Here is a 26370-nt window from a genome sequence, read left to right as displayed (position 1 = left end):
TAGCAACAAAGAGAATTCCAGTACCTACATCTTCCTAGCACTGGTCAGGTCAGTCAGAATTGTTCTGTTGACACATTCCACATGAGACAAATCAATCAAGAAATAGTATGCAGAAGTAGCAACATCTTAGAAAGCTTTTGAGGGTAATTATAAAGTGTGAAATACTGATCAGTAAATTTTAAGTGGAATTATAAAAGGCAAATGACAGACTCAGAAAAAATCTATGCAACTTCTGTCACAAAGAGCTAATATTGCTACTACACAAAGGTCTTTGAAAAATCAAGGGGAAAAATGACAATCTGATAGAAAAATCAGCAAAAGATATGGACAGCTCACAGGAGAGGAAATGAAAAGGGCCCTTAAACATATGAAAAAATACTCAGCATCACATAATAAGAGACAGGCTAATTAAAACTTTACTGAAATATCACTTCTCACCTAGGTTTATCAAATATCCCAAAGTTTGACACTGTACTCTATTGGTTGGACTGTAGAGAAATGAGCCTCCTCCTACACTGTAAGTGGTAATGCAGAACAGAACAATCATGGAAGGAAATTTGTCATAATCTAGGAAAATTACATGTGAATTTCTCTTTGACTCAGCAATCCCATTTCTATGAATTCGTCTAAAGCCACAACGGCAAAAATATTTTGCAGAGATTTGTCATTATAGCGTTATTTGTAACAGCAAAAAATTGGAAAAGCCCAAATGTCCAAAACTTTATGATTCATTAGAGAAACAAAAGCGTGTCCACACAGTAAACTACTATGAATTTTTTTTTAATGAGAAAGATCTCTGTTTACTAATACGATATTTTCTTCTAGATACTGCCATGTAAAAAAGTAAAGTGCAGAAAAAAATGCTAAGTAATCTACCTTTTGTGTGAGAAAGACAGGCTGTAAATATATAATACTGTTTGCTTTCATTTGGAAAAGTAAATATATATTGCTTAAGATAAAGAAGACTGTTGAAAGTTACATACCTACATGTTGTATACAGTTGAATTTGGAAATATAACTGTTTTACATACTTATCAAATGAAATTAAACTCAAAGAAAACAAAAAATCCCTAAAAATGGAAAACAAAGCAAAATGAATAACCTAACAAATTGGTTGCATAGTGACTCAGGAAAAAGAAATACTTGAAGTGATATGGAATGCAGCAATTTGACTCTACATATTTAATGGGATACATTCTAACAAAAAATGGAGCCATGAACATCTTAAACTTCATTCAATAGTTTGTTAGTATTATTGGTATTATTGTTTCAAAACAATATGTATGTAAAATCATATATATGATAATACAAATAAATATGTCATTGGTATTAAGAATCAAGATTTTTCATTTTAAAAAAAAGAGAAACAAATCTAAAACTTTTTAAAGTTAACATCCTGTAATGTTAAATCAGAAATAGCAGCCTGACCTTGTGATGTTTTTCAGAAAGATGTATTTCCTAGCTCTATCCGTAGAAAAGTCACAGAAGCAATGATAACCCGATGCCAGTGAGCTCTCCTAGACCCCAGAGTGTGTTCTCTGGATATCATTTCCCACCAGAAAGAGAGTTCAAGGGAGAAATGTCTGCTTTCAGGATAGGGACACAAGATACTCACCATGAACCCAGGACAGCTTGTTTGTCAGAAAGCAAGGAAGCCATCAGTGACACCTGGGTCAAGGCAAAAGGACAAAGACGCCAACGTAAAGCAGTCCCCATTGACCAAATACGGGACAATGTGTGCAACAAAGAGAGTAAGGAATACAATTGATTGAAAACCCTAAGTCTGTATTTTTTAAAAAACATAAGTTCATAATGATATTCACAACCCCTTATCTCCCCTAAAAAGGCATCTAACAACTCATTGGTCACCATTGGAAATACCTAGGGCACTAACTCCTTACTCTGACTCAGCAGTTAAAAGTAATTAAACATTTATTCTGTCTTCCTTGTACTATGTATAATCCAGGGCAACCAAAACACCCAAAACTTTGAAGGAAAGTTTTTCTTTGCAAACGAATTACAGCTAATAAGTGTAAAAGGAATAATGACTTTTTTAAATTACCATTTTGTAACCCCTAATGAAATCATTAATTCAGGCAAAAATCATCAGTGGAAGAAATGATTAAATGAACAATTGATAAGGGAACTTTGCAGCGGAGACATCACTGCAGAGATTTGTCATTATAGCATTATTTGTAACAGCAAAAAATTGGAAAAACCCAAATGTCCAAAAATTTATTTATGCTATCACCATTATCACCATGATGATAATGCTAGCATCATTAAGGTAAGACAGCCTGAGGTTGTGTGGCTCCTGATATAGCACATTTTAAAGCACATTCTACCCTTAAGGTATTTGCATTAGTTTTCTAGGGGTGCTGTAACAAATTATCACAAACTTGGCTTACAGGAGACATGTATTCTCTGTTAGTTCTTTCACAGACCAGAAGTCTGAAATCAAGGTGTCAGCAGAGTTGTTTCCTTCCGGAGGCTCTGAGGAAGAATCCCTTCCCATACCTCTCTCCTAGCTTCTGGTGGCTGCCAGCAATCCTTGACATTCCTTGGCTTATAGATGCTTGACTGTGATCTCTGCCCCCACCTTCACGATGCCTTCTCTTCTGATTCTTCTCTGTCCTTCCTCTTTAAAAGGACACTTGCGGGCTTCCCTGGTGGCGCAGTGGTTGAGAGTCCGCCTGCCGATGCAGAGGACGCGGGTTCGTGCCCCGGTCTGGGAAGATCCCACATGCCGCGGAGCGGCTGGGCCCGTGAGCCATGGCCGCTGCGCCTGCGCGTCCGGAGCCTGTGCTCCGCAACGGGAGAGGCCACAGCTGTGAGAGGCCCGCGTACCGCAAAAAAAAAAAAAAAAAGTTGAACCTAAGTCTCTAAGTGCACTGTTTAGTATGGTAGCCACTAGTCACATGTAGCTGTTTAAATTTAAATTAAAAACGTGTACTTTAGTCACACTAGCCGGATTTCAAGTGCTTAGTAGCCACATGGGGCTGCTGTATGAAACAGCGCAAATATAGAACATTTCCATCATCACAGAAAGATCTATTGGGCACTGTGTCTCTGAGCTACCTTTCATTAACAGGAAATATAGGGGATGGAAGAATAAGTTAACTCATACTATGAAGAAGCAACCAAATCCAGCATGAGGGACCACCTACAGGACAGTCTGCCTGGTTTCTGCAACAACTCAATGGCATGGAAAAATTAAAAAGCTAAAAGGAAAAAATACATTTCTGTACAGGAAATGAGATCTAAGGGGCATAAACAAATTCATGGTGTAGATAGATTTTGGAGCCTGATCCAAGTAAATCCAACGGGAGAGACAGACATCTTGTAGGCACTTGGGGAAATTTGTTTATAGACTAGGTAACAGATGACACCAAGGAATATTGTTAATTTTTAAGTGGGATAGATAATAGCGTTGTTATATAATGTTCATGATTTATTTAATATACCTTCTGAAGTATATAGGAAATAAATGACTAGGTTTGGTCACAAAATACTTAGCAAAGCACTTAGGAAAAATAGATGAAAATGTGGTTAAATCTTAATAATTATTGAATATAGAACTGGGCAGAGACATATGGGGGTTTATCTCTACGTTTGAGTATCTGAAAGTTTTCATTATAAATTTTTAAACGTGCTCATATTTAGATGATGTGTAGTTAATATAAATGAAAGAAACATTAATATTGAAGTCAAACACTGGGTGGAATTCAAGAATCCAGTTCCTGCCGCTTAATAAATACGAGCTCTCAGACAAAATACTGAACCTCTCTGGACCTCAATTTTCTCATCTATAAAGTTGGGACTTCTGTAGCTTGTGAGAATTAAGTTATACAATCATGGGGGGGGGAATCACAAATATTGCTAGTGTCTGTTCTTCCTATTGGATAGGTGAAACACTGGATAGGATGGGCTCTTGTGTCAGGTACAAGTTTCCCAACTTAAAGTGTTTGGAGGGCACTTTTTGTTTCATTTTTTGGCTGCACCGCAGCGTGGAGGATCTTAGTCCCCGACCAAGGATCAGACCTGCGCCCCCTGCATTAGGAGTGTGGCGTCTTAACCACTGGACCATCAGGGAAGTCCCAGTGGAGGGCACTTTTAACTGTAGAGTATTTTAAAATTCCAGTTTTTTTTTTTTTAATTTTTTTTTTTTTTTTTTTGAAGGATTGAACAAATGTTTAACCAAAGAAAATATATGGGTGACAAATAAGCACATAAAAAGATGTTCATCGTCATTAGCCATCAGCGAAATGGAAATTAAAGCCGCAAGATACCATTATACAACCTGATGGAATGGCTAAAGTAAAAATATCACATGCTGCTGAGCATGCAGAGAGGCTGGAAGTCCCGTGTGTTACCGGCAGAAGTGCACAAGAATACAGACAATCTGAAAACAATTCGGCAGGTTTTAAACAAAAATCAATTTAAAACATATATTTGCCGTATGGCTCAGGCATGCCACTGCTGCTTAGGCTATGATAATTCATCTTCATACAACAACCTGGGCATCAGTGTTCATATCTTCTCTACTTATGATCTCCAAAAAAAGGGAGTCACCTAATGTGAACTGAATAGTATACTGTGGTTACATTTCCTTTCCTTTCTTTTTCTTTTTTTTTTTCACACACACACACACACACACACACACACACACACACACTGTATTTTATTTTTACAAGAGATAAATAAACTGACACCAAGCATTGTAAATGGATGACCACAACAAAAGCAACAATGATTGCAATTACGAAACACGAAACACACTCATACTATGTCATAATATTGACATTCAGTCCTTGTGGGACTTTTTTTTTATTCAGACAGAAAGTCGCGAAAATTACAATCATCCTCATCAGTTCACTCAGTCCCGTGTCATTAATTTTTTTTTCATCTTGATCGTTTGTTAGCACTTTTATGAATTCATCAGTTTTCCACTTCCAGTTTTATTTTTAGCTCATGGATTCAACCACTTCGTACAATCTCCACTGCTACATCTTCATTCAAGCCTTCATTGCTTGAAACCTCCCATTGGCTTCCTGCCTCACTGAGAGTAAAAGCCAAACTCTTTACCAGGGACCTCAAGACCTGCCTGATCTAGGCCCTCATTTCCTCTTGGGCCTCTGACACCTCACTCCCTCACACTGGCCTCCTCCCTGGTTTTGGCTTCCCTGCCTCAGGGCCTTTGCACCTGCTACCCCCTCTGCCTGAGATACCCTTCACCAGTTATCTGTACAGTTTCACCCTCCTCTTCTTCACATCTTCAACTTAATATTCTCAGTGGTGCCTTTCCTTACCACATATTTAAAAGTATAAACCTCCTACAAAACTTCTACGACTTTTCCCTGTTTTATTATCCTCTGCTGTACTTACTACTATCTAATATTATTTTTTATTTTACTTATTTTGTTGTCTGCTTCTGTCTCCCCTGACTACAAGAGGGCAAAGTTTTATATGCACTGCTGAATCCCCAGCATCAAGAACAAAACTTGAGACATGTATGTGTTCAATAAATATTTGTTGAATGATGAATGCAGAAACTTGTAATAGACTTAAAACAAGTTGTCTAGTCTTTAGAGGATGCGTTTATGGATGAATAACAATGATATGTATTTATCAGAATCAATAGCTGGTTTATAAATTGGTACTTTGGAAGTGTTTAAATTGTGTGGAAAAGGGGTATGTTTCCTTAAGCAATTAAAATATTTTCTGAACAATCACTCATTCTGTTCATTTGTTATGATAATTATTTTTAGGTAATACATTTAAAAGGGAAAGAATTACATATAAGTAAATTTAGGATTAATGACTCCAAATGTGTTAGATCTTGAAACATGGATTTTAAAGGGGATAAATAACATAATTGGCATTTTTTGCTTTTATTTTTTTTCTGTTTTAAGTTTTTTAAGTGAAAAATAATTTACATAGAGTGAAGTACTCAAGTCTTAAGTAAGCAGAAGAATGTTATCTACTGTATTTTGATGACTTATATTGAGATACAGACTATTTCCATCACCCAAGAATGTTCCCGCAAGCCCTTTCCCATTCGGCACCGCCTCACTCTGTGAAGCAACTGATATCTATCATCGTAGGATTTTTTTTTTTAATTTGATGAAAGTTCATAATAATGCAATTGACAAGGAAATTTAGTTATTTCTGAGATATACATTTTAAAGTAATAACTAGAATTATGACTTATAACATTACACCAGAACATATAAGATTTTTAGAAATTTCATGTAATGTCTAAAACATTTATATTAACATATTTCCATACAAATAACCCAAAGAAAGTTCAGTATTTTGTTTGTTTTTTTATACTGCAAGTTCTTATTAGTCATCAATTTTATACACATCAGTGTATACATGTCAATCCCAATCGCCTAATTCAGCACACCACCATCCCCACCCCACCGTGGTTTTCCCCCCTTGGTGTCCATACGTTTGTTCTCTACGTCTGTGTCTCAACTTCGGCCCTGCAAACCAATTCACCTGTACCATTTTTCTAGGTTCCACATACATGTGTTAATATACGATATTTCTTTTTCTCTTTCTGACTTACTTCCCTCTGTATGACAGTCTCTAGGTCCATCCACATCTCAACAAATGACCCAATTTCGTTCCTTTTTATGGCTGAGTAATATTCCATTGTATATATGTATCACATCTTTCTTTCTTTCTTTTCTTTCTTTCTTTCTTCTGTGTTGGGTCTTCGATGCTGCGCGCCGGCTTTCTCTAGTTGTGGTGAGCGGGGGCTACTCTTTGCTGCAGTGCGTGGGCTTCTCATCACGGTGGCTTCTCTTGTTGCAGAGCACAGGCTCTAGGCACACGGGCTTCAGTAGTTGCGACACTTGGGCTCAGTAGTTGTGTCTCGAAGGTTGTAGAGCACAGGCTCACTAGTTGTGGCGCACGGGCTTAGTTGCTCCGTGGCATTTGGGGTCTTCCCGGACCAGGGATCAAACCCATGTCCCCTGCGTTGGCAGGCAAATTCTTAACCATTGCGCCACCAGGGAAGTCCCCTTCTAATTGTTTGATATCTCCAGACAAAATATTCTGTGGAAACTTCTTCTATAAAAACAGTATAAAGAGGGACTTTCCTGGTGGTCCAGTGTTAAGACTCTGGGCTTCCACAGCAGGGGACACGGGTTGGGGAACTAAGATCCTGCATGCTGCACAGTGGGGGCCCGACATTGCTCCCTCTGGGTTTTCTCAATGTATCTGCCTCACGTGCTCGCTGAGGAGCCCTACTTCCTGTTAAAACTCCAGCTCAAGCATAGATGAAAACCCTCTCATTTGTTTCAACTAAAATTAGTAGAAATTTTAAATATACTTGGCTCCAACCTTAAGGGAACACAAAGCAAATGAACCAAGAAAATAAAAGAAACATAAAATGAATTAGGCTTATGAGGTACACATTTCTCTCTGATCGTACCTTAGCTAAGGAGCTTCCAGGGCTCCCAGGCCTCAACTCATTCCATGGTCTGAGAAGGTTTTTAATATTCGGTACCCAAAGCTCTGGAACAGATTTTCAGGCACCTTGCTAGGCTTTCTGGCTTCACAACTCTTGGTTTGTTTCCTGTTCTGAGGATAACTTATTTTCTCCTTCCCATCCCTGCCCCCATGTGGAAGAGCCAAGACAAAGATGTAAGTTTCCTCTAGGGCCCACAACCAAGTAGGGAATCCCCAACTCCACTTACATATTGTCTGTCCTGCTTTCCAGGTTGAAGGACACACCTCCAATCCCTAGGCAGCTGACAGCCAGATAACCATCATGATTGACACCATGTACATTCCACTCTTTAGAGGAAATCCCATCTCTTTTAAAAAGCCTGTCATGATTCACATCTGGGCAGTATCACATTGTTCTCACTATACAAGAAATATACCTGTATAGGGTCATTCTGTCATATTCTTTTTTTTTTTTTGTACATCTTTATTGGAGTATAATTGCTTTACAATGGTGTGTTAGTTTCTGCTTTATGACAAAGTGAATGAGTTATACATATACATATGTTCCCATATCTCTTGCCTCTTGCGTCTCCCTCCCTCCCACCCTCCGTACCCCACCCCTCCAGGCAGTCACAAAGCACTGAGCTGATCTCCCTGTGCTATGCGGATGCTTCCCACTAGCTATCTACCTTACGTTTGGTAGCGTATATATGTCCATGCCTCTCTCTCACTTTGTCACAGCTTACCCTTCCCCCTCCCCATATCCTCAGGTCCATTCTCTAGTAGGTCTATGTCTTTATTCCCATCTTACCCCTAGGTTCTTCATGACCTTTTTTTTTTCTTAGATTCGATATATATGTGTTAGCATACGGTATTTGTCTTTGTCTTTCTGACTTACTTCACTCTGTATGACAGACTCTAGGTCCATCCAGCTCACTACAAATAACTCAATTTCGTTTCTTTTTATGGCTGAGTAATATTCCATTGTATATATGTGCCACATCTTCTTTATCCATTCGTCTGTCGATGGGCATTTAGGTTGCTTCCATGACCTGGCTATTGTAAATAGAGCTGCAATGAACATTGGGGTGCCTGTGTCTTTTTGAATTATGGTTTTCTCTGGGTATATGCCCAGTAGTGGGATTGCTGGGTCGTATGGTAATTCTATTTTTAGTTTTTAAGGAACCTCCATACTGTTCTCCATAGTGGCTGTATCAATTTACATTCCCACCAACAGTGCAAGAGGGTTCCCTTTTCTCTGCACCCTCTCCAGCATTTGTTGTTTGTAGATTTTCTGATGATGCCTATTCTAACTGGTGTGACGTGATACCTCATTGTAATTACTGATTTTGAGCAGCTTTTCATGTGCTTCTTGGCCATCTGTATGTCTTCTTTGGAGAAATGGCTATTTAGGTCTTCTGCCCATTTTTGGATTGGGTTGTTTGTTTCTTTAATATTGAGCTGCATGGGCTGTGTACGTATTTTGGAGATTAATCCTTTGTCCGTTGATTCGTTTGCAAATATTTGCTCCCATTCTGAGGGTTGTCTTTTTGTCTTCTTTTTTTTTTTTTTTTTTTTTGCGGTACACGGGCCTCTCACTGTTGTGGCCTCTCCCATTGTGGAGCACAGGCTCTGGACGCGCAGGCTTAGTTGCCATGGCTCACGGGCCCAGCCACTCGACGGCATGTGAGATCCTCCTGGACCGGGGCACAAACCCGTGTCCCCTGCATCGGCAGGCGGACTCTCAATCACTGCGCCACCAGGGAAGCCCTTTTCGTCTTCTTTATGGTTTCCTTTGCTGTGCAAAAGCTTCCAAGTTTCATTAGGTCCCATTTGTTTATTTTTGTTTTTATTTCCATTACTCTAGGAGGTGTATCAAAAAAGATCTTGCTGTGATTTATGTCAAGGAGTGTTCTTCCTATGTTTTCCTCTAAGAGTTTTATAGTGTCTGGTCTTAATTTAGGTCTCTAATCCGTTTTGAGTTTATTTTTGTGTATGGTGTTAGGGGGTGTTGTAATTTCATTCTTCTACATGTAGCTGTCCAGTTTCCCCAGCACCACTTATTGAAGAGACTGTCTTTTCTCCATTGTATATCATTGCCTCCTTTGTCACAGATTAGTTAACCATAGGTGCATGGGTTTATTTCTGGGTTTTCTATCTTGTTCCATTGATCTATGTTTCTGTTTTTGTGCCAGTACCATATTGTCTTGATGACTGTAGCTTTGTAGTATAGTCTGAAGTCATTGAGTCTGATTCCTCCAGCTCTGTTTTTTTCCCTCAAGACTACTTTGGCTATTCGGGGTCTTTTGTGTCTCCATACAGATTTTAAGATTTTTTGTTCTAGTTCCTTAACATTGCCATTGGTAATTTGATAGGGATTGCATTGAATCTGTAGTTTGCTTTGGATAGTAGAGTCATTTTCACAATATTGATTCTTCCAGTCCAAGAACATGGTGTATCTCTCCATCTGTTGGTATCATCTTTAATTTCTTTCGTCAGGGTCTTATAGTTTTCTGCATACAGGTCTTTTGTCTCCCTAGGTAGGTTTATTCCTAGGTATTTTATTCTTTTTGTTGCAATGGTAAATGCGAGTGTTTCCTTGATTTCTCTTTCATATTTTTCATCATTAGAATATAGGAATGCAAGAGATTTCTGAGCATTAATTTTGTATCCTGCAACTTTACCAAATTCATTGGTTAGCTCTAGTAGTTTTCTGGTGGCATCTTTAGGATTATCTATGTATAGTATCATGTCATCTGCACACAGTGACAGTTTTACTTCTTCTTTTCCAATTTGGATTCCTTTTATTTGTTTTTCTTCTCTGATTGCCATGGCTAGGACTTCCAAAACTATATTGAATAATAGTGGTGAGAGTGGACATCCTTGTCTCATTCCTGATCTTAGAGGACATGCTTTCACTTTTTCACCATTGCGAATGATGTTTGCTGTGGGTTTGTCATTTATGGCCTTTTTTATATTGAGGTAGGTTCCCTCTATGCCCACTTTCTGGAGAGTTTTTATCATAAATCGTTATTGAATTTTGTCAAAAGCTTTTTCTGCATCCATTGAGATGATCATATGGTTTTTATTCTTCATTTTGTTAATATGGTGTATCACATTGATTGATTTGCGTATATTGAAGAATCCTTGCATCCCTAGGATAAATCCCACTTGATCATGGTGGATGATCCTTTTAATGTGTTGTTGGATTCTGTTTGCTGGTATTTTGCTGAGTATTTTGCATCCATATTCATCAATGATACTGGTCTGTAACTTTCTTTTTTTTGTAGTATCTTTGTCTGGTTTTGTTATCAGTGTGATGGTGGCCTCATAGAATGAGTTTGGGAGTGTTCCTTCCTCTGCAATTTTTGGAAGAGTTTGAGAAGGATGGGTGTTAGCTCTTCTCTAAATGTTTGATAGAATTCACCTGTGAAGCCATCTGATCCTGGACTTTTGTTTGTTGGAAGATTTTTAATCACAGTTTCAATTTCATTACTTGTGATTTGTCTGTTCATATTTTCTGTTTCTTCCTAGTTCAGTCTTGGAAGGTTATACCTTTCTACGAATTTGTCCATTTCTTCCAGGTTGTCTATTTTATTGGTATAGAGTTCCTTGTAGTAGTCTCTTAGGATTCTTTGTATTTCTACGGTGTCTGTTGTAACTTCTCCTTTTTCATTTCTTATTTTATTGATTTGAGTCCTCTGCCTCTTTTTCTTGAAGAGTCTGGCTAATGGTTTATCAGTTTTGTTTATCTTCTCAAAGAACCAGCTTTTAGTTTTATTGATCTTTGCTATTGTTTTCTTTGTTTCTGTTTCATTTATTTCTGCTCTGATCTTTATGATTTCTTTCATTCTGCTAACTTTGGGTTTTGTTTGTTCTTCTTTCTCTAGTTTGTTTAGGTGTAAGGTTAGATTGTTTACTTGAGATGTTTCTTGTTTCTTGAGGTAGGCTTGTATAGCTATAAACTTCCCTCTTAGAACTGCTTTTGCTGCATCCCATAGGTATTGGATCGTCATGTTTTCATTGTCATTTGTCTCTAGGTATTTTTTCATTCCCTCTTTGATATCTTCAGTGATCTCTTGGTTATTTAGTAACATGTTGTTTAGCCACCATGTGTTTGTGTTTTTTACATTTTTTTCTCTAATTCATTTCTAATCTCATAGCGTTGTGGTCAGAGAAGATGCTTGATATGATTTCCATTTTCTTAAATTTACTGAGGCTTGATTTGTGACCCAAGATGTGATCTATCCTGGAGAATGTTCCATGCGCACTTGAGAAGAAAGTGTAATCTGCTGTTTTGGGATGGAATGTCCTATAAATATCAATTAAATCCATCTGGTGTATTGTGTTATTTAAAGCTTCTGTTTCCTTATTTATTTTCATTTTGGATGATCTGTCCATTGGTGTAAGTGTGGTGGTAAAGTCCCCCACTATTATTGTCTTACTGTCCATTTCCTCTTTTATATCTGTTAGCAGTTGCCTTATGTATTGAGGTGCTCCTCTGTTGGGTGCATATATATTATAATTGTTATATCTTCTTCTTGGATTGATCCCTTGATCATTATGTAGTGTCCTTCCTTGTCTCTTGTAACATTCTTTATTTTAAAGTCTATTTTATCTGATAAGAGTATTGCTGCTCCAGCTTTCTTTTGATTTCCATTTGTATGGAATATCTTTTTCCATCCCCTCACTTTCAGACTGTATGTGTCCCTAGGTCTGAAGTGGGTCTCTTGTAGACAGCATATATATGGGTCTTTTTTTTGTATCCATTCAACAAGCCTGTGTCTTTTGGTTGGAACATTTATCCCATTCACGTTTAAGGTAATTATCGATATGTATGTTCCTGTGACCATTTTCTTAATTGTTTTGGGTTTCTTTTTGTAGGTCCTTTTCTTCTCTTGTGTTTCCCACTTAGAGAAGTTCCTTTAGCATTTGTTTTAGAGCTGGTTTGGTGGTGCTGAATTCTCTTAGCTTTTGCTTGTCTGTAAAGCTTTTGATTTCTCCATCAAATGTGAATGAGATCTTTGCTGGGTAGAGTAATCTTGGTTGTAGGTTCTTCCCTTTCATCACTTTAAGTATATCATGCCATTCCCTTCTGGCTTGTAGAGTTTCTGCTGGGAAATCAGCTGTTAACCTTATGGGAGTTCCCTTGTATGTTATTTGTCGTATTTCCCTTGCTGCTTTCAATAATTTTTCTTTGTCTTTAATTTTTGCTAATTTGATTACTATGTGTCTCGGCCTGTTTCTCCTTGGGTTTATCCTGTATGGGACTCTCTGCGCTTCCTGGACTTGGGTGGTTCTTTCCTTTCCCATGTTAGGGAAGTTTTCGACGATAATCTCTTCAAATATTTTCTCTGGTCCTTTCTCTCTTCTACTTCTGGGACCCCTATAATGTGAATGTTGTTGCGTTTATTGTTGTCCCAGAGGTCTCTTTGGCTGTCTTCATTTCTTTTCATTCTTTTTTCTTTAGTCTGTTCCACAGCAGTGAATTCCACCATTCTGTCTTCCAGATCACTTATCTGTTCTTCTGCCTCAGTTATTCTGCTATTGATTCCTTCTAGTGTAGTTTTCATTTCAGTTATTGTATTGTTCATCTCTGTTTGTTTGTTCTTTAATTCTTCTAGGTCTTTGTTAAACATTTCTTGCATCTTCTTGATCTTTGACTCCACTCTTTTTCCGAGGTCCTGGATCATCTTCAGTATCATTATTCTGAATTCTTGTTCTGGAAGGTTGCCTATCTCCACTACATTTAGTTGTTTTTCTGGGATTTTATCTTGTTCCTTCATCTGGTACATAGCCCTCTGCCTTTTCATCTTGTCTATCTTTCTATGAATGTGGTTTTTCTTCCACAGGCTGCAGGATTGTAGTTCTTCTTGCTACTGCTGTCTGCCCTCTGGTGGATGAGGCTATCTAAGAGGCTTGATGGGAGGACTGGTGGTGGGTAGAGCTGACTGTTGCTCTGGTGGGCAGAGCTCAGTAAAACTTTGTTTCCCTCCCTGTTGGTTGTTTGGCCTGAGGCAACCCAACACTGGAGCCTACCTGGGCTCTTTGGTGGCGCTAATGACAGACTCTTGGAGGGCTCACGCCAAGGAGTACTTCCCAGAACTTCTGCTGCCAGTGTCCTTGTCCCCACGGTGAAACAGAGCCACCCCCCCCCACCTCTGCAGGAGACACTCCAACACTAGCAGGTAGGTCTGGTTCAGTAGGTCTGGTTCCGTCTGCCCTGGGGTCACTGCTTCTTCCCCTGGGTCCCAGTGCACACACTACTTTGTGTTTGCCCTCCAAGAATGGAGTCTCTGTTTCCCCCAGTCCTCTCAAAGTCCTGCAATCAATTCCCACAAGGCTTCAAAGTCTGATTCTCTAGGAATTCCTCCTCCCGTTGCCAGACCCCCAGGTTGGGAAGCCTGACGTGGGGCTTAGAACCTTCACTACAGTGGTTGGACTTCTATGGTGTAAGTTTCGCCAGTCTGTGAATCACCCACCCACCAGTTATGGGATTTGATTTTACTGTGATTGCGCCCCTCCTACTCTCTCTTTGTGGCTTCTCCTTTGTCTTTGGATGTGGAGTATCTTTTCTGGTGAGCTCCAGTGTCTTCCTGTCAATGATTGTCCAGCAGCTCTTTGTGATTCTGGTGTGAGAGCACAAGAGGGAGTGAGAGCACGTCCTTCTACTCCACCATCTTGGTTCCTGGTCATCATAGGATTGTTTTGCCTGGTCTAGAATTTCTTTTTTTTTTTCTTGTGGTACGTGTGCCTCTCACTGCTGTGGCCTCTCCCGTTGTGGAGCACAGGCTCCGGCCGTGCAGGCTCAGTGCCCATGGCTCACGGGCCCAGCCACTCCGCGGCATGTGGGATCTTCCTGGACCTGGGCACGAACCCTCATCCCCTGCATCGGCAGGCGGACTCTCAACCACTGCGCCACCAGGGAAGCCCTAGCATTTCTTATAATTGGAATCGTGTAGTAAGTTCTTCCTTTGTGTCTGGTTTCTTTCACTAAGCGTGATAATTTTGAGATTCACCCCTGTTCTTGAGTATTTCACTACATAGTTTATTTGTTGTTATTGCTGATTTATATTCTATTGTATGAATATACCATTGTTTGGTTATACATTCTCCTACTGATGAATCTGAGTTATTTCCATTTTTTGCTTTGATGAATAAAGCTACTACTGGGCATTCTTCAAGGATTTTTGTGGAAATATGTTGTCATTTCTCTTGTATTAGTAACTGAGTGGTAAATTGTTGGGTCATAGCTTCAGTGTATGTCTAGTTTTTTGACAAAATCCCACATCTTTTCCCAAGGGGATTATATTGTGTTATACATCCACCAGCTGTATATGAAATTTCTAGATGCTCCACATCCTTCCCAACATTTGATGCTGTCATTCTTTTTCATTTTAGTAGGGGTGTCTCTTTGTGTTTTTTTTTTTTTTTCTTGGGTTTGCGGGCCTCTCACTGTTGTGGCCTCTCCTGTTGCAGAGCACAGGCTCCGGACGCGCAGACTCAGTGGCCATGGCTCAGGGGCCTAGGTGCTCCGCAGCATGTGGGATCTTCCCGGACTGGGGCATGAACCCGTGTCCCCTGCATCGGCAGGCAGACTCTCAACCACTGCACCACCAGGGAAGCCCTCTTTGTGGTTTTAATTTGCATTTCTCAGGTGACTTATAATGCTGAGCACTTTTTCATTTGCTTATTGGGCATTTCTAGATCGTATTTTGTAATGTATCTGTAGAAGCCTTTTGCCCAGTTCTAATTGGGTCATTTTTCTTTTTATTAGTGAGTTGCAATTATTTTTTTCAATATATTTGATACAAATCCTTTGTTAGATATGTGTGCTGCGAATATTTTCTCTCATTTGCCTTTCATTTCTTGATTTGTTTTAATGAGAAGGTTTTGATTTTAATGAAGTCGAATTTACCAGTTTTTTCTTTTATGACTCATGTTTTCTGTGTACTCTATTGTCCTTCCCCAAGGCTGTGAAGATATTCTCTTTTATTTTATTCTAATAGTTTTATTGTGATAGCCTTCATGTTCAGGCCTATCTTGCATCTTGAATTGATTTTTGTTATGGTATAACGTAAGGCACAAGGCTCTTATTTCCCTTATGGATATCTAGTTTCTTTCTTCAGTAACACTTGTTGAAGAAATTGTCCTTTCTTAATAGAATTTTTTGGCACCTTTGTTGTAAATCACTTCACTGAATACGTATGAGTCTGTTACTGGACTCTGTTTTCTGTTCCATTCATTTATATGTCTAACCTTTGGCTTAATTACAGAAGCATTATAGTTAAGTCTTGAAGTTAATAGTGTAAGTCTTCCAACTTTATTCTTATTTTGCTAAGTGTTTTGGTTATTCTTGGCCCTTTAACTTTCCAAGTAAATTTTAAAATCACATAACTATGGAAAATAAACCTGCTAGGAGTTTGGTTGGGATGACATTCAGCCTGTAGAACAATTTGGATGAATTGTCATTTAATAATTGAGTTTTCTGATTCACAAACAAGATATAACTCTCCACTGATTTAGATCCTCTTTAATTTTTCTCATCAGTATTTTATTGTTTTCAGTGTCTTTTCTTAAATTTATCCTTAAGTGTGTAATAGTCTTTAATCCTATTTTAAATGGTATTGTTTTGTCTGATTGCTCACTGTTAGTATATAAAAACACAATTGATTTTTTATATCCAACTTGTATCACACAACATTAATAATAAAAGCTATAATTCAAGAAACTTCCCCGATATAAAATTTAAAAGTATATGTAAAAGTACATACTGAAAGAGTTATCAAAGCGAAATGACTTTTCTAGTAATATTATTAGACTTTAAAGAAAAGCAAATAAAATAATTTGACCAGATAAGCAAAAAGAGCAAGTTATTTATAAGTAATTTATGACAAATAAAATTAGACGGTCCTCCAACTTTTCATCAGCAACACTTTGTCATAGAAAATAGAGGATGGAGTCACATGTTTTAAATAGTCAAGAGAAAAAGGTGAGCCAATAATTTTATGTCCAGGAAAACTGGCTTTCAAATATAAAGGGTATACTGTTGTCAACTTAAGCAACACGATCCCATGAGTTCTTCCTGAGGAGTCTAGAAATGACTGCATGTTCACTGACATTAGGATTGTGGTCCTTATGAGTTACTTATAGAACCAAGATTAAATGAGAGTTGAGTAGAAGTATAGTATGTAGCAGCTATATGCTTCAACAATGTAAATATAGTACAACTACAAAAATGGAGGGATATGGGGAAGAGCTTATAAAAAGAGAAGTTTAACTCTTTTTAATAACCATACCAGTGGTGCTATTGGTATTGTTATTTTGAAACTATTATATGTGTAATATAAAGCATGTTGTAACCATGTGATACGTAGTTCCAGCATTTTCTGTGTCTTGAGAAACAGGATTCTTAATGTGGAGGAAAGGAGATACTTATATAATATATACGTGCTTGTGATGAAGAGGGAACACATGGAGACCTTCTGGGGTATCCCACAAAAGTCGAGTTCTTGACCTCAGTAATAGTTACAAATATGTTTGCTTTATACCAGTTCTTTAATCCATAGATTTGTTTTGTATGAATTTCTGTATCTTTTTTTCATTTTATAATAAATGGTTAAACCAACAAAAAAGTTGTAATAGGATTTTCCTCACCAAAAATTTTAATATTAGGCAAACTTACATAAACCTAATAGAAGTTTGCCAGTAACTTTTACTAAATGTGTTACTTTGGTGGTGGAGCTGTAGGTGGATAACTCGAACCAGTGTGTCCCACCACATCAGACTTACACCCCAGCGTTAGGTAAATCATGCGTATCTGTGCCCATTTGCGTGTGTCCCTCTCTCTGACTGAGTGCCTCACACCACTTCCATATCTCTTCCCTGCTCCTGGAATAAGTTCCTTCAAAGCCCAGTTCATGTGGCACTGCCTTCATGATTCTTCCTCAAAACCCTTAAGCTGAATTGACTCTTACCCTTTGTACATGCAGTATCTTTGTTTTCCCAATGAATTGTTATTACTTGTTTATATCTCCTTGATAATGAGCCAGGGACTGATAATTGTTCCTTTTTTCTTTCTGGTATACAGTACAATATCAGTAGCTATGAGTGAATAAATCAATCAGTCAAAATTAGCAGAAAGAAAAACATGACACTCAAAGAGCTTGTAGGCTAGTTATAGAAGCAGAATATCCAGAAATGCATCAATAAAAGATTTTTATTTTGTTTTGTTTATTTACAAAGTAGCATATAACAATTGCAGATTAATAGAGAATTTGCTGGATACATAAGTAGGAGAGGAGGAGGAGAATTATTGAGGTCTATGAGGAGCTGTAAATGAGTGAGTTTAGCCTCATCTCCATAGTTGATTGGTGGAGAATGGGTACTCTAGGCCAAAGCAGTTGATTTGGAAGGGACCAAATAAATGTTCAATGAATAGTAATTTGAAGAAAATCGTTAGCATAACTGAGTTGATAATGGAGTCATAAGAAATCAGGTTTGGAAGACAAAGGATGCCCGCTGGTACCTGTTTAGTGTTTTGTTTTGTTTTGTTCTGTTCTGTTTCAATTTTGATTCACTACAACAGTTAGTAAGTAGTTGTAAGGGACTTCTAATATATATATATATATATATATATATATATTTTTTAAAGATAACTTTTTTTTTTTTAATTTATTTATTTATAGCTGTGTTGGGTCTTGGTTTTTGTGCGAGGGCTTTCTCTAGTTGTGGCAAGCAGGGGCCACTCTTCATTGCGGTGCGCGGGCCTCTCACTATCGCGGCCTCTCTTGTTGCGGAGCACAGGCTCCAGACGTGCAGGCTCAGTAATTGTGGCTCACGGGCCCAGTTGCTCCGCGGCATGTGAGATCTTCCCAGACCAGGGCTCGAACCTGTGTACCCTGCATTGGCAGGCAGATTCTCAACCACTGCACCACCAGGGAAGCCTGGGACTTTTTATATTTAAAAAACTTTTTTAAGTATCCTAAATATATATGACATAAAAATGCAAACAGTATACCTTCAATTCCACTCTCCAGAGGCAACCATTTTTATGAATTTTTTGTGTATCCTTTCAGACATTTCCTATGCATGTACAAAGATATGTACATATACATACAAATATTCACTAATATCTAGACCCATATGTATATCTTATTTCTTTTTAATATAGGAATAGCATGACCCTATTTTTAAATTGTACAATATTTAATTTCCCCTATAATGCACATATAGGCTGTATCTTATTTTTCACCATTATGATAACATGTAGTGTGTTTTTCTTTTTGATCATATCTGGGATCCTTTAGTTATAATAAAGAAATTTATTCCATTTTCATTTATTGTCATAATAGATCAATCTTATCATATTTTGTTACTCTCTTTTTTACTGCTTCCTCTGTTTTCTATTTTTTACTCTATGGTTGTGGTTTTGTTTTGTGTATTTCTCTTCTGCTGATAATTTGTTGTTTTACTGGGTTTTTTGTAATTGTATTTCATATACTATGACCCATTTCCTGATTTATCAACTTTAAGCAGTAACTACAGATGCCTGCTTTAAAAGGTGAGGAATGCTTTCTCCTAAATCACCTCCTTGTTAGCTTCTGATTTTCATAGTGATATTTTTATATTGTCAGAGTTTATAATATTTACATTTTTCTGTAATTATTCTTCCTACAAATGTTTAGCCTTCATTTTATATTTGAATGAATGTTTTGCTCACCTCCACACCTGTCATTCCGCAGCTTTGCTGGGCTGAATTCTTCATTTGGATTCAATTCTTGGTTGGCTGCTATTCATTATTAAGTAGTTTTGCAAGATGGGTCAACAAGCGTTATATTCTCTTGAGTTTGTAAATGTCTGAAAACGTTTTTCTTTTGTCTTTATTTATGTTTGAGGCCAGCCTGAATTTGCCTGGATTTTTAGATGACTTGATTTTTCTCTTGACACAATACTTAATGCTTACTATATGCAATAACCCCTAATATTTTCTCTTTTATTATATTTAATTTTCTTAACGCTTATTATCACCCATTAAGTTAATTCCATGTTCTATGGTGTTTAATTTTTTTTTTTTCAGAAATCTGTACTAAAATATAATGTTAGATGACAGGGCACAGTGATCTAAGGTCACCAGCCACTTGAATTCCATGTGTTCTCTCAAAATATCTTCTTGCCTGGTCTGCTGGGTGCACTGCCCTGAGGGCTTGTTTTCTATGGCCTTCCATTTTGGGAGAGCACATCACCCTAACAAGAGATCAGCCTGCTTAGTGAAGCCTCTTAAATGACTTAAGGTTTTATGTTGCTGGGTTCGTGTTTATCTCTGCTCTGCTCATCCTGCCCTGTCAGCTACAAAGCAGGTTCATGCTTCTTTTCTCTTCTCCCCATTTACCTCCATGAAGTTTCTTCAGGGTAGAAGGAAATTTCTCTTTTAGTGGAAATCTGTCTCTTCTAACCCTGCCTCTTCTCCCTTCTGAGGTTGGAACCTCACAGAGATTTACCCTACAATCCCAATGTCCTACCCCTGTCTTCAAACTCTCTTTTTCTAAGTAAAAGTTTGTTGTCTATAGTCCTCTGAACTCTTTCTCTTACTCTCAGTAAAATGCCTACCCTGCTAGAGACAAAGGTATATATCAACTCTTGATATACTATCCCTTTTGGATTGAGTTTGAATTTCATTGCATGTTTTAAGATTATGGATGTATTCTAATTATATTGTAGATGGAATTTTCTTCCCAATTTCTCAATTGTTCATTCATTTAGAGCTCAGGGAACAAAATAGAATAACCATACTCTTACTCTATCATTTATCACAATCTTCTGTTAGAGATCCTTGATCTGACAGAGATATGATATAAATGCTCTTTTGAGGAAGATTATTCTAATCACCTTTTAAGGTACAGATTAAAGTGGGATATGGTGACATGTCCAAAAAATCTTAGAATAATCTAGCCAGCACAGTCTAATAGAACCTGCTGCAGTGACGGAATTAGTCTATATTTGCACTGTCTAATATAGTAGTCCCTAGCTCATGTAGCTGTTGAGTACTTGAAATGTGGTTTGTGAAACTAAGAAACTGAATTTAAATTTTTTTTAATTGTAATTAATTCCAATTTAAATTTATATAGCATCATATGGTTAATGGCCACCATATTGGACAGTGCAGATCCAGGCAATATAAAGCCTGAACACTAAACTGTGGCTAAAGAAATGGAAATAAAAGAGGCTATCCAAGAGGTATAATGGAAAAAAGAAATAACAATGTTTTTGTAGGGGAAGAGACAAAGAGGAGATTTAAACAATTCAAAGGCAAGTGTGCTAGAGAGAATGAGGAAGCTGGTGGTACCATCCAATCAAAAGGGGATATTATCCAGGACTATTTTGAAAAATAGATATTTTAACAGGTTGAGTTCCCAGTGGTAAGGAGACATCCACGTGGAAATGACTATATAAACAATTAGAATTCTCACACTGAATTGGAACAGAGGGAGGTCAGAACAACCAAAAAAATATATATTTCCTTGACATTTCTCTCTTGAGAGAGTCTTCTCTGCTTCCATACACCCCTTTACAGAGATTGACTTGTCCTCCCCCACGCGGAGAGATCCTGATATATGGCATAATAATGACGGTTCACAGACATTACTATTTCACCTACTGAGTGATTAATATGAAATTAGTTACTGAAACACTCTGTGGCGCAGAGAGGAGAAATTTGGTTTTGTTTTAGAAAGGAAAAATACAAGGTAAAATATTGCTTTGCTTATATGGAGTAACTTTTCATCTGAGAATCTTTACATACTCAGCAAGCTTAATTAATGAGAAAACCTCTAAAAAGGAGAAATGATGAAATAAGGAACACAGATTCTAGTGTTCTATTTCTGTGATTTTTAAAAGTCAAGCTTGGTGTTTTCCTCTTTCATTAATGCACCAGTGTAGCCCCGTGTGGCAGCCATGAGATGTTCATCTTTCTGCTGAGTGATTTCTCTAGAAGGCATCCCACTTAGGAGGAATAGTAACCACACAAAATGCCACCCCCTAACTTTATTGATGTCCTGTGCTCTATTTGCAATGGAAATCCAGCCATATCATCACAGTGCAGCAAGCATCCTCCAATAATCCAGTCTGCACCGTCCCTGGAAAGATTGTTTTGTTGCAGAATGGAGCAGGTTATCTTCTTCATCAAAAATTATTCAAAACAAACATCCATGAATCTGGAACTAACATGCATTGAAAGAGGACAGGCAGGGCCTCTTAACGGGTACCCTGCTGTGTAATCTTCCTTTCATCTTCATTCAAAATCCCTTGGAGATTCAAGCTCCCCTTTGCACAAGATATAAATTCTTCTCATTACTCACGTGTAGGGTACGTGATTTGACCTAGTCAAAAGAGATACGCAGTAATGTATCCTGGCATTTATTTTCATCTGTTGTGACTTGAAGATACTGTTTTTTTGGTCCTAAACCTTCTTCTTCATCTTTTTACTTTTCCTTCCTCCTCTCTACTCAAAGGGGAAAAAAAAGCCATTCTGCCAAAAGGGAAAAGACCTTGAAAAATCATGGCTTTTAAAGAATTTTACAAAGAGTTTGATGTTCTGTAAAATAAGACTAGCTGCCATGTGCAAAAATAGCTGTTTTTATTTGAAGAGGAAAAGATACTGAGAGAATTCAGTTTCTGTTTTTTCACTCATCCAGGCCTTCAATATACATTTCCAGGCATATATAGATCTTTCACTTCTAGTCTATGGTCCTCTCATATTTTCTGAGCCTAGTTCTTCAGATTTATCCCCATCCTTTCTTGAGTCTTTCTTTCACCACCTGAGCCAGCATCGTCTTATTTTTCTCCTCCTGTACACAAGGTACCTTGTTTACCCGGTGATGTGAGGATACATTCTCTCCTCATTAGTGGAGGACACCTCCTGACACCATCGAATCACCATCGTCCAATAAGATGCCACAGTGACCTTTCCATTTTAACATGTAACTGGGAATTTAGGAGACCTGGCCTAACACTTTCCAGACTAAATGAAAAATTCTCAAAATTCAGTTGGATTTGTAATCCACCAAAGTATTTTTTTCTGCTCCCATTCCCAGTCTACACAGTAAGTACACTGATTAGCCGTGGCATTTTGTAATATCACTAAAGGCTTTAGAGCTGTGGAGTTCTGCCAGTAATGGTGTTTAATTCACTTATATGTGCCAATTCGTCTCTGTCAGGAGCCTATTAATTTCTTCACTATTCTACTCTGTCCCTAGCCCCTGGATAATGAAACACAATGATCCCCATTTGTGTAACCAAAAAACTTAGAGTCTCTCATAAATTATCTCTGATCCCACTGCTTTTAGTGACCAGAAAGCCCCTGTATTTCTTTTTCATATTTAAATCAATTTTTGCAAGCTCTTTTCTTTAGAAGAATACACTAGAACTCAAAGTCACCAAATGATAAAATCACAGACAAAGTATAAGATTCTGATGGGCTCTTGAACATGCATCCCTGTCCCAAGTCAGACTTCTTTAATATTACACCAAAGATGGCCCGTTCCCATTTATAGGGAGGAAATGTTACTGAAAGTCAGCCTCTGACTCTGCAATCAGCCCAGTCATCAGTGGGCAGGATATTAAAATACCTATAGCATTGCTATAAAAGTAAAGACCCTGTAACAAATAAAGGTCAGAGATATAAAATTAATCCTGTGGAATCTGCTATTGGCATTTCTGCATGGTGTGATCTTGAGTATCCAGGAAAGTGACTGTTAAGTGACTGACTAGGGGGAATTAACATAGATTCAGGAGCGTCTCTCATTGTATCGGCATGTAAACTCACATACATCTTGTTCTGCATTTTTCAGGATTGGGGCAAAACATCAGGAGCTAAGGGAAAAGCAAGCAAGAGGTCTTATTGATTATGCCGCTGGTGCAATTGGATCACTGCATGATATGGACGATGATGAAATGGACCCCAACTATGCCAGAGTAAACCACTTCCGGGAAGCATGTGCACCAGCAAATGTCTATAGGTCTCCGTCTCCCCCCCGGGCTGGACCACTGGGGTACCCTCGGGATGGCCGTCCACTGTCTCCAGAGAGAGACCACTTAGAGGGTCTCTATGCCAAGGTCAACAAGCCATACCATCCACCAGTGCCAGTTGACAGGTAATATAACTTATTGAAAGATGAATGTAGTTTTAATTCAGTAAGTTTCAAATCATCTCTACTGCTGAAGCAGATAAAAATATATCCTTCAATCTATTAAAACTGAAATGGCACAGTACCCTTGACAAATGCTATGCTTTGACCTACCCGTAAGGTATCAGCCATCAAAAATAAAGCAACTGACAGTTCTAAGGTGGCATGAATGAATAGTAGTAGTTGAGTTCATGAGGCAACAGGGAGCAATTTTTGAAGGAATATTGTAACAGAGAGCTAGTGATAAAACTTTGAAGGAATATTGTCCTTTCTCCTAAGAGCCCTACTATATAAGACTTATTCAAGAAGATGGCATGACACTTGGAGGTGAAGAGTCAGTGAAGAGAGTGGTGACTTCTAAGTGGGTGTAATTATAGATAGCCTCAGAATTCCAGAAGACTTTGCAAAGATTGGGATTTTCTGCTGGAGGCATGTGTGATCCTGCATAGATATTCATGGGTGATCAGAGGTAGAAAGGAGATAATCTTGGCAATAGGAGTTTGATGAAGTAGAGAAAGATAAGAGGTGACAAGGCCAAGGATCTTTAGGTTTCGCGGCTGAGGAAAGAGATAATAGGACTATCTGTCAGTACAATCGAAGTAGGTAGGGAACAAGATGATTCCAACCCCACCTCCTGCCAAAAGCAAAATGCCTTATCCCTTGAAAGGCTGGTATAGGAGAGTGTTAGTCAATATATATTGTTAGGTGACCCTTGGAATTACACACAGAAGGAATGAATTGACTGACCTTGGTTTAATCTGCTGTAACTTGAAGTCTGGAGGGAGGAGATGAGGGGGGAAGGGTGGCAGGCACAAAGAGCTCTCATTCCAGATGAAAAAATGACTTGTTTTCCAGATTCCCTTTGGTCCTGACAACCACCCAGTCCCTATTAGTAACCAGCTTTTGTGTGATGGCGTGATATATCGTATATGTTTACCATTTACATTTCCCCAGCTGGGTGATATTATGCACTTTCAATTAGGTTGGGGAGAGGAAGGAAAATCATGGCGTTTTTATGCAGACTGTGAAGTGCAGCTTCACAAGACTGATTACCTTTCAGAGCCTTTCCAATAACCAAGTGGGAAGGAAGGAGCAATTTTTAATCCTTACTGTCAAGCCTCCAGGTTGATAGTATTAAAGAAAGATGGTCAAGTTTTTCTTTGGGATAGAATGAAAATATAAATTCCTGTGACTTTGTGAGACAGCCATAACAAAACTGTTAATTCAGAGGGCTGATTAAAAGCTGGCCTTTTTCTCCCAAGCCTTTATAAAGGGTTGAATTTTTATCGAGTAAATAATGATACCAGGCATGAGTCTCTTCTGGCCCAGACGACAGCCAATCTTCCCTTCTCTAAATCAGATAGGTCTTCATAGTAAACCCCATGGCAAGTGCCCTCTGCTAGAATCCCAGTGCAGAACTGTTTCTAGGAACCTCCAAAGCCAATATTTCCAATTCTAATTCCATGAAAATAAATAATAAGCATTCTGTTTAAAAATGTCCACTCCTCCAATGCACGTGGAGAATTCTGTGCTAAGCCACACTGAACAGGTTTTCTTACTTCTTTCTTCTTATCCCCAGTGGCTAATGTGCATTGAAAGTCTCTAAGAGGAGTATACAACAGTCAATGCTATCACTCCTCAATTTTCTGTCACCTAAGGCTTATTTTTTTTGGCCAAACATTATGACTGTTCTTTGGGACACTAGAAGATTCTATCCTGAAGCTAATTTTCACCCACATAGATTTGACCTGGACAGAAATTTCTTAGGATAATTGTAACTGTAGCCACTATAGAATGATATCAGGGAGAAAAAAAATTGTTATTTACTGCCCAGCCCAGACATGTATAAGCAATATTCTTTCCTTTGGCTCTGACCTCTTCGTATTAATAAATGATCTAAGGTTCTTTCAGTGGAGTTTTAGACAGTTGTCGTATTTTTGGATAACAGATCAAAGTGTAACTCTTTATACTCAGAATTATCTTTATTCTGCTCTTATCTTTAATCGTATTTAAAAATTGTTCTGCTCCTTGTTCTTTAAGTCTTAAGCAATTTTTGTCTTGGCACATAATAAGCATTCAGTAACGTTAGCTATCGTCATCGTATCATCATTGTCATTATTATTATTACTGGTTTTTATCAGTGAGGTTCTGAACTTTCCAACATGCCTGGGTCCAGGTGAGTCTGAGCGAGTTGCTGTGGCAGCATCCCGAACAGTGCCCACGAGCAGGAACTCTGAGCTCTAACCCTACCTTATTTACAGTTAGAGGACTGTCATTCTTTTAGTCACCTGTACAGACTTTCACTCACTCAGTAAGTGTTCATTTGGCACCTACTGTGTTCTAGCTACTGTTGTAAGCTCTAGGGATGATACAAAGATGACTGATATGGTCCCATTCCAGAGGAAGTCATATTCTAGGGAGGAGGGAATGAACACATGTAAAAATAGATAACTGCAACTTAATGTAAACAGAAGAAAAAGAAGCTTTTCTTTTCTAACTCTGCTGCTCACAAAAGGTCTCCAAAAGGAAATGATATTTGAACTGGCTCTGGAAGGATTCATAAGAACTGACCAGATACAGTAGAAAAATTGTTTTCCTTACAGACTAATTAGCATGTACAGGGGTGAAGTGGCCAGAAAGGGCATGGCACATTAGGGAAGCTCAGAAGCACCCAGAACATGGAGAGTGGATGGGAAGGAAAGTGAGGGGAGATGAGGCTGGAAAG

General features: G+C 38.3%; 1 protein-coding gene across 2 annotated transcripts in view; it reads left to right on the top strand.

Moving 5' to 3' along the window:
* The window catches only part of PARD3B (par-3 family cell polarity regulator beta), a 1035739-nt gene that overhangs the window by 822817 nt on the left and 186552 nt on the right, over nt 1-26370 (top strand). For both annotated transcript variants that reach the window (XM_029225239.1, XM_029225240.1), the window contains one exon: nt 23310-23612. In XM_029225239.1, the coding sequence (XP_029081072.1) occupies nt 23310-23612 (303 nt within the window). The remainder of the gene's footprint in view (nt 1-23309; nt 23613-26370) is intronic.

Source organism: Monodon monoceros, unplaced genomic scaffold (genome assembly GCF_005190385.1).
Source record: "Monodon monoceros isolate NGI ecotype Baffin Bay Population unplaced genomic scaffold, NGI_Narwhal_1 Super_Scaffold_16, whole genome shotgun sequence".
NCBI classification, from domain to species: domain Eukaryota; kingdom Metazoa; phylum Chordata; class Mammalia; order Artiodactyla; family Monodontidae; genus Monodon; species Monodon monoceros.
Note: the sequence above shows the minus strand (reverse complement) of the source record. Positions and strands in the feature narration are given on the sequence as shown.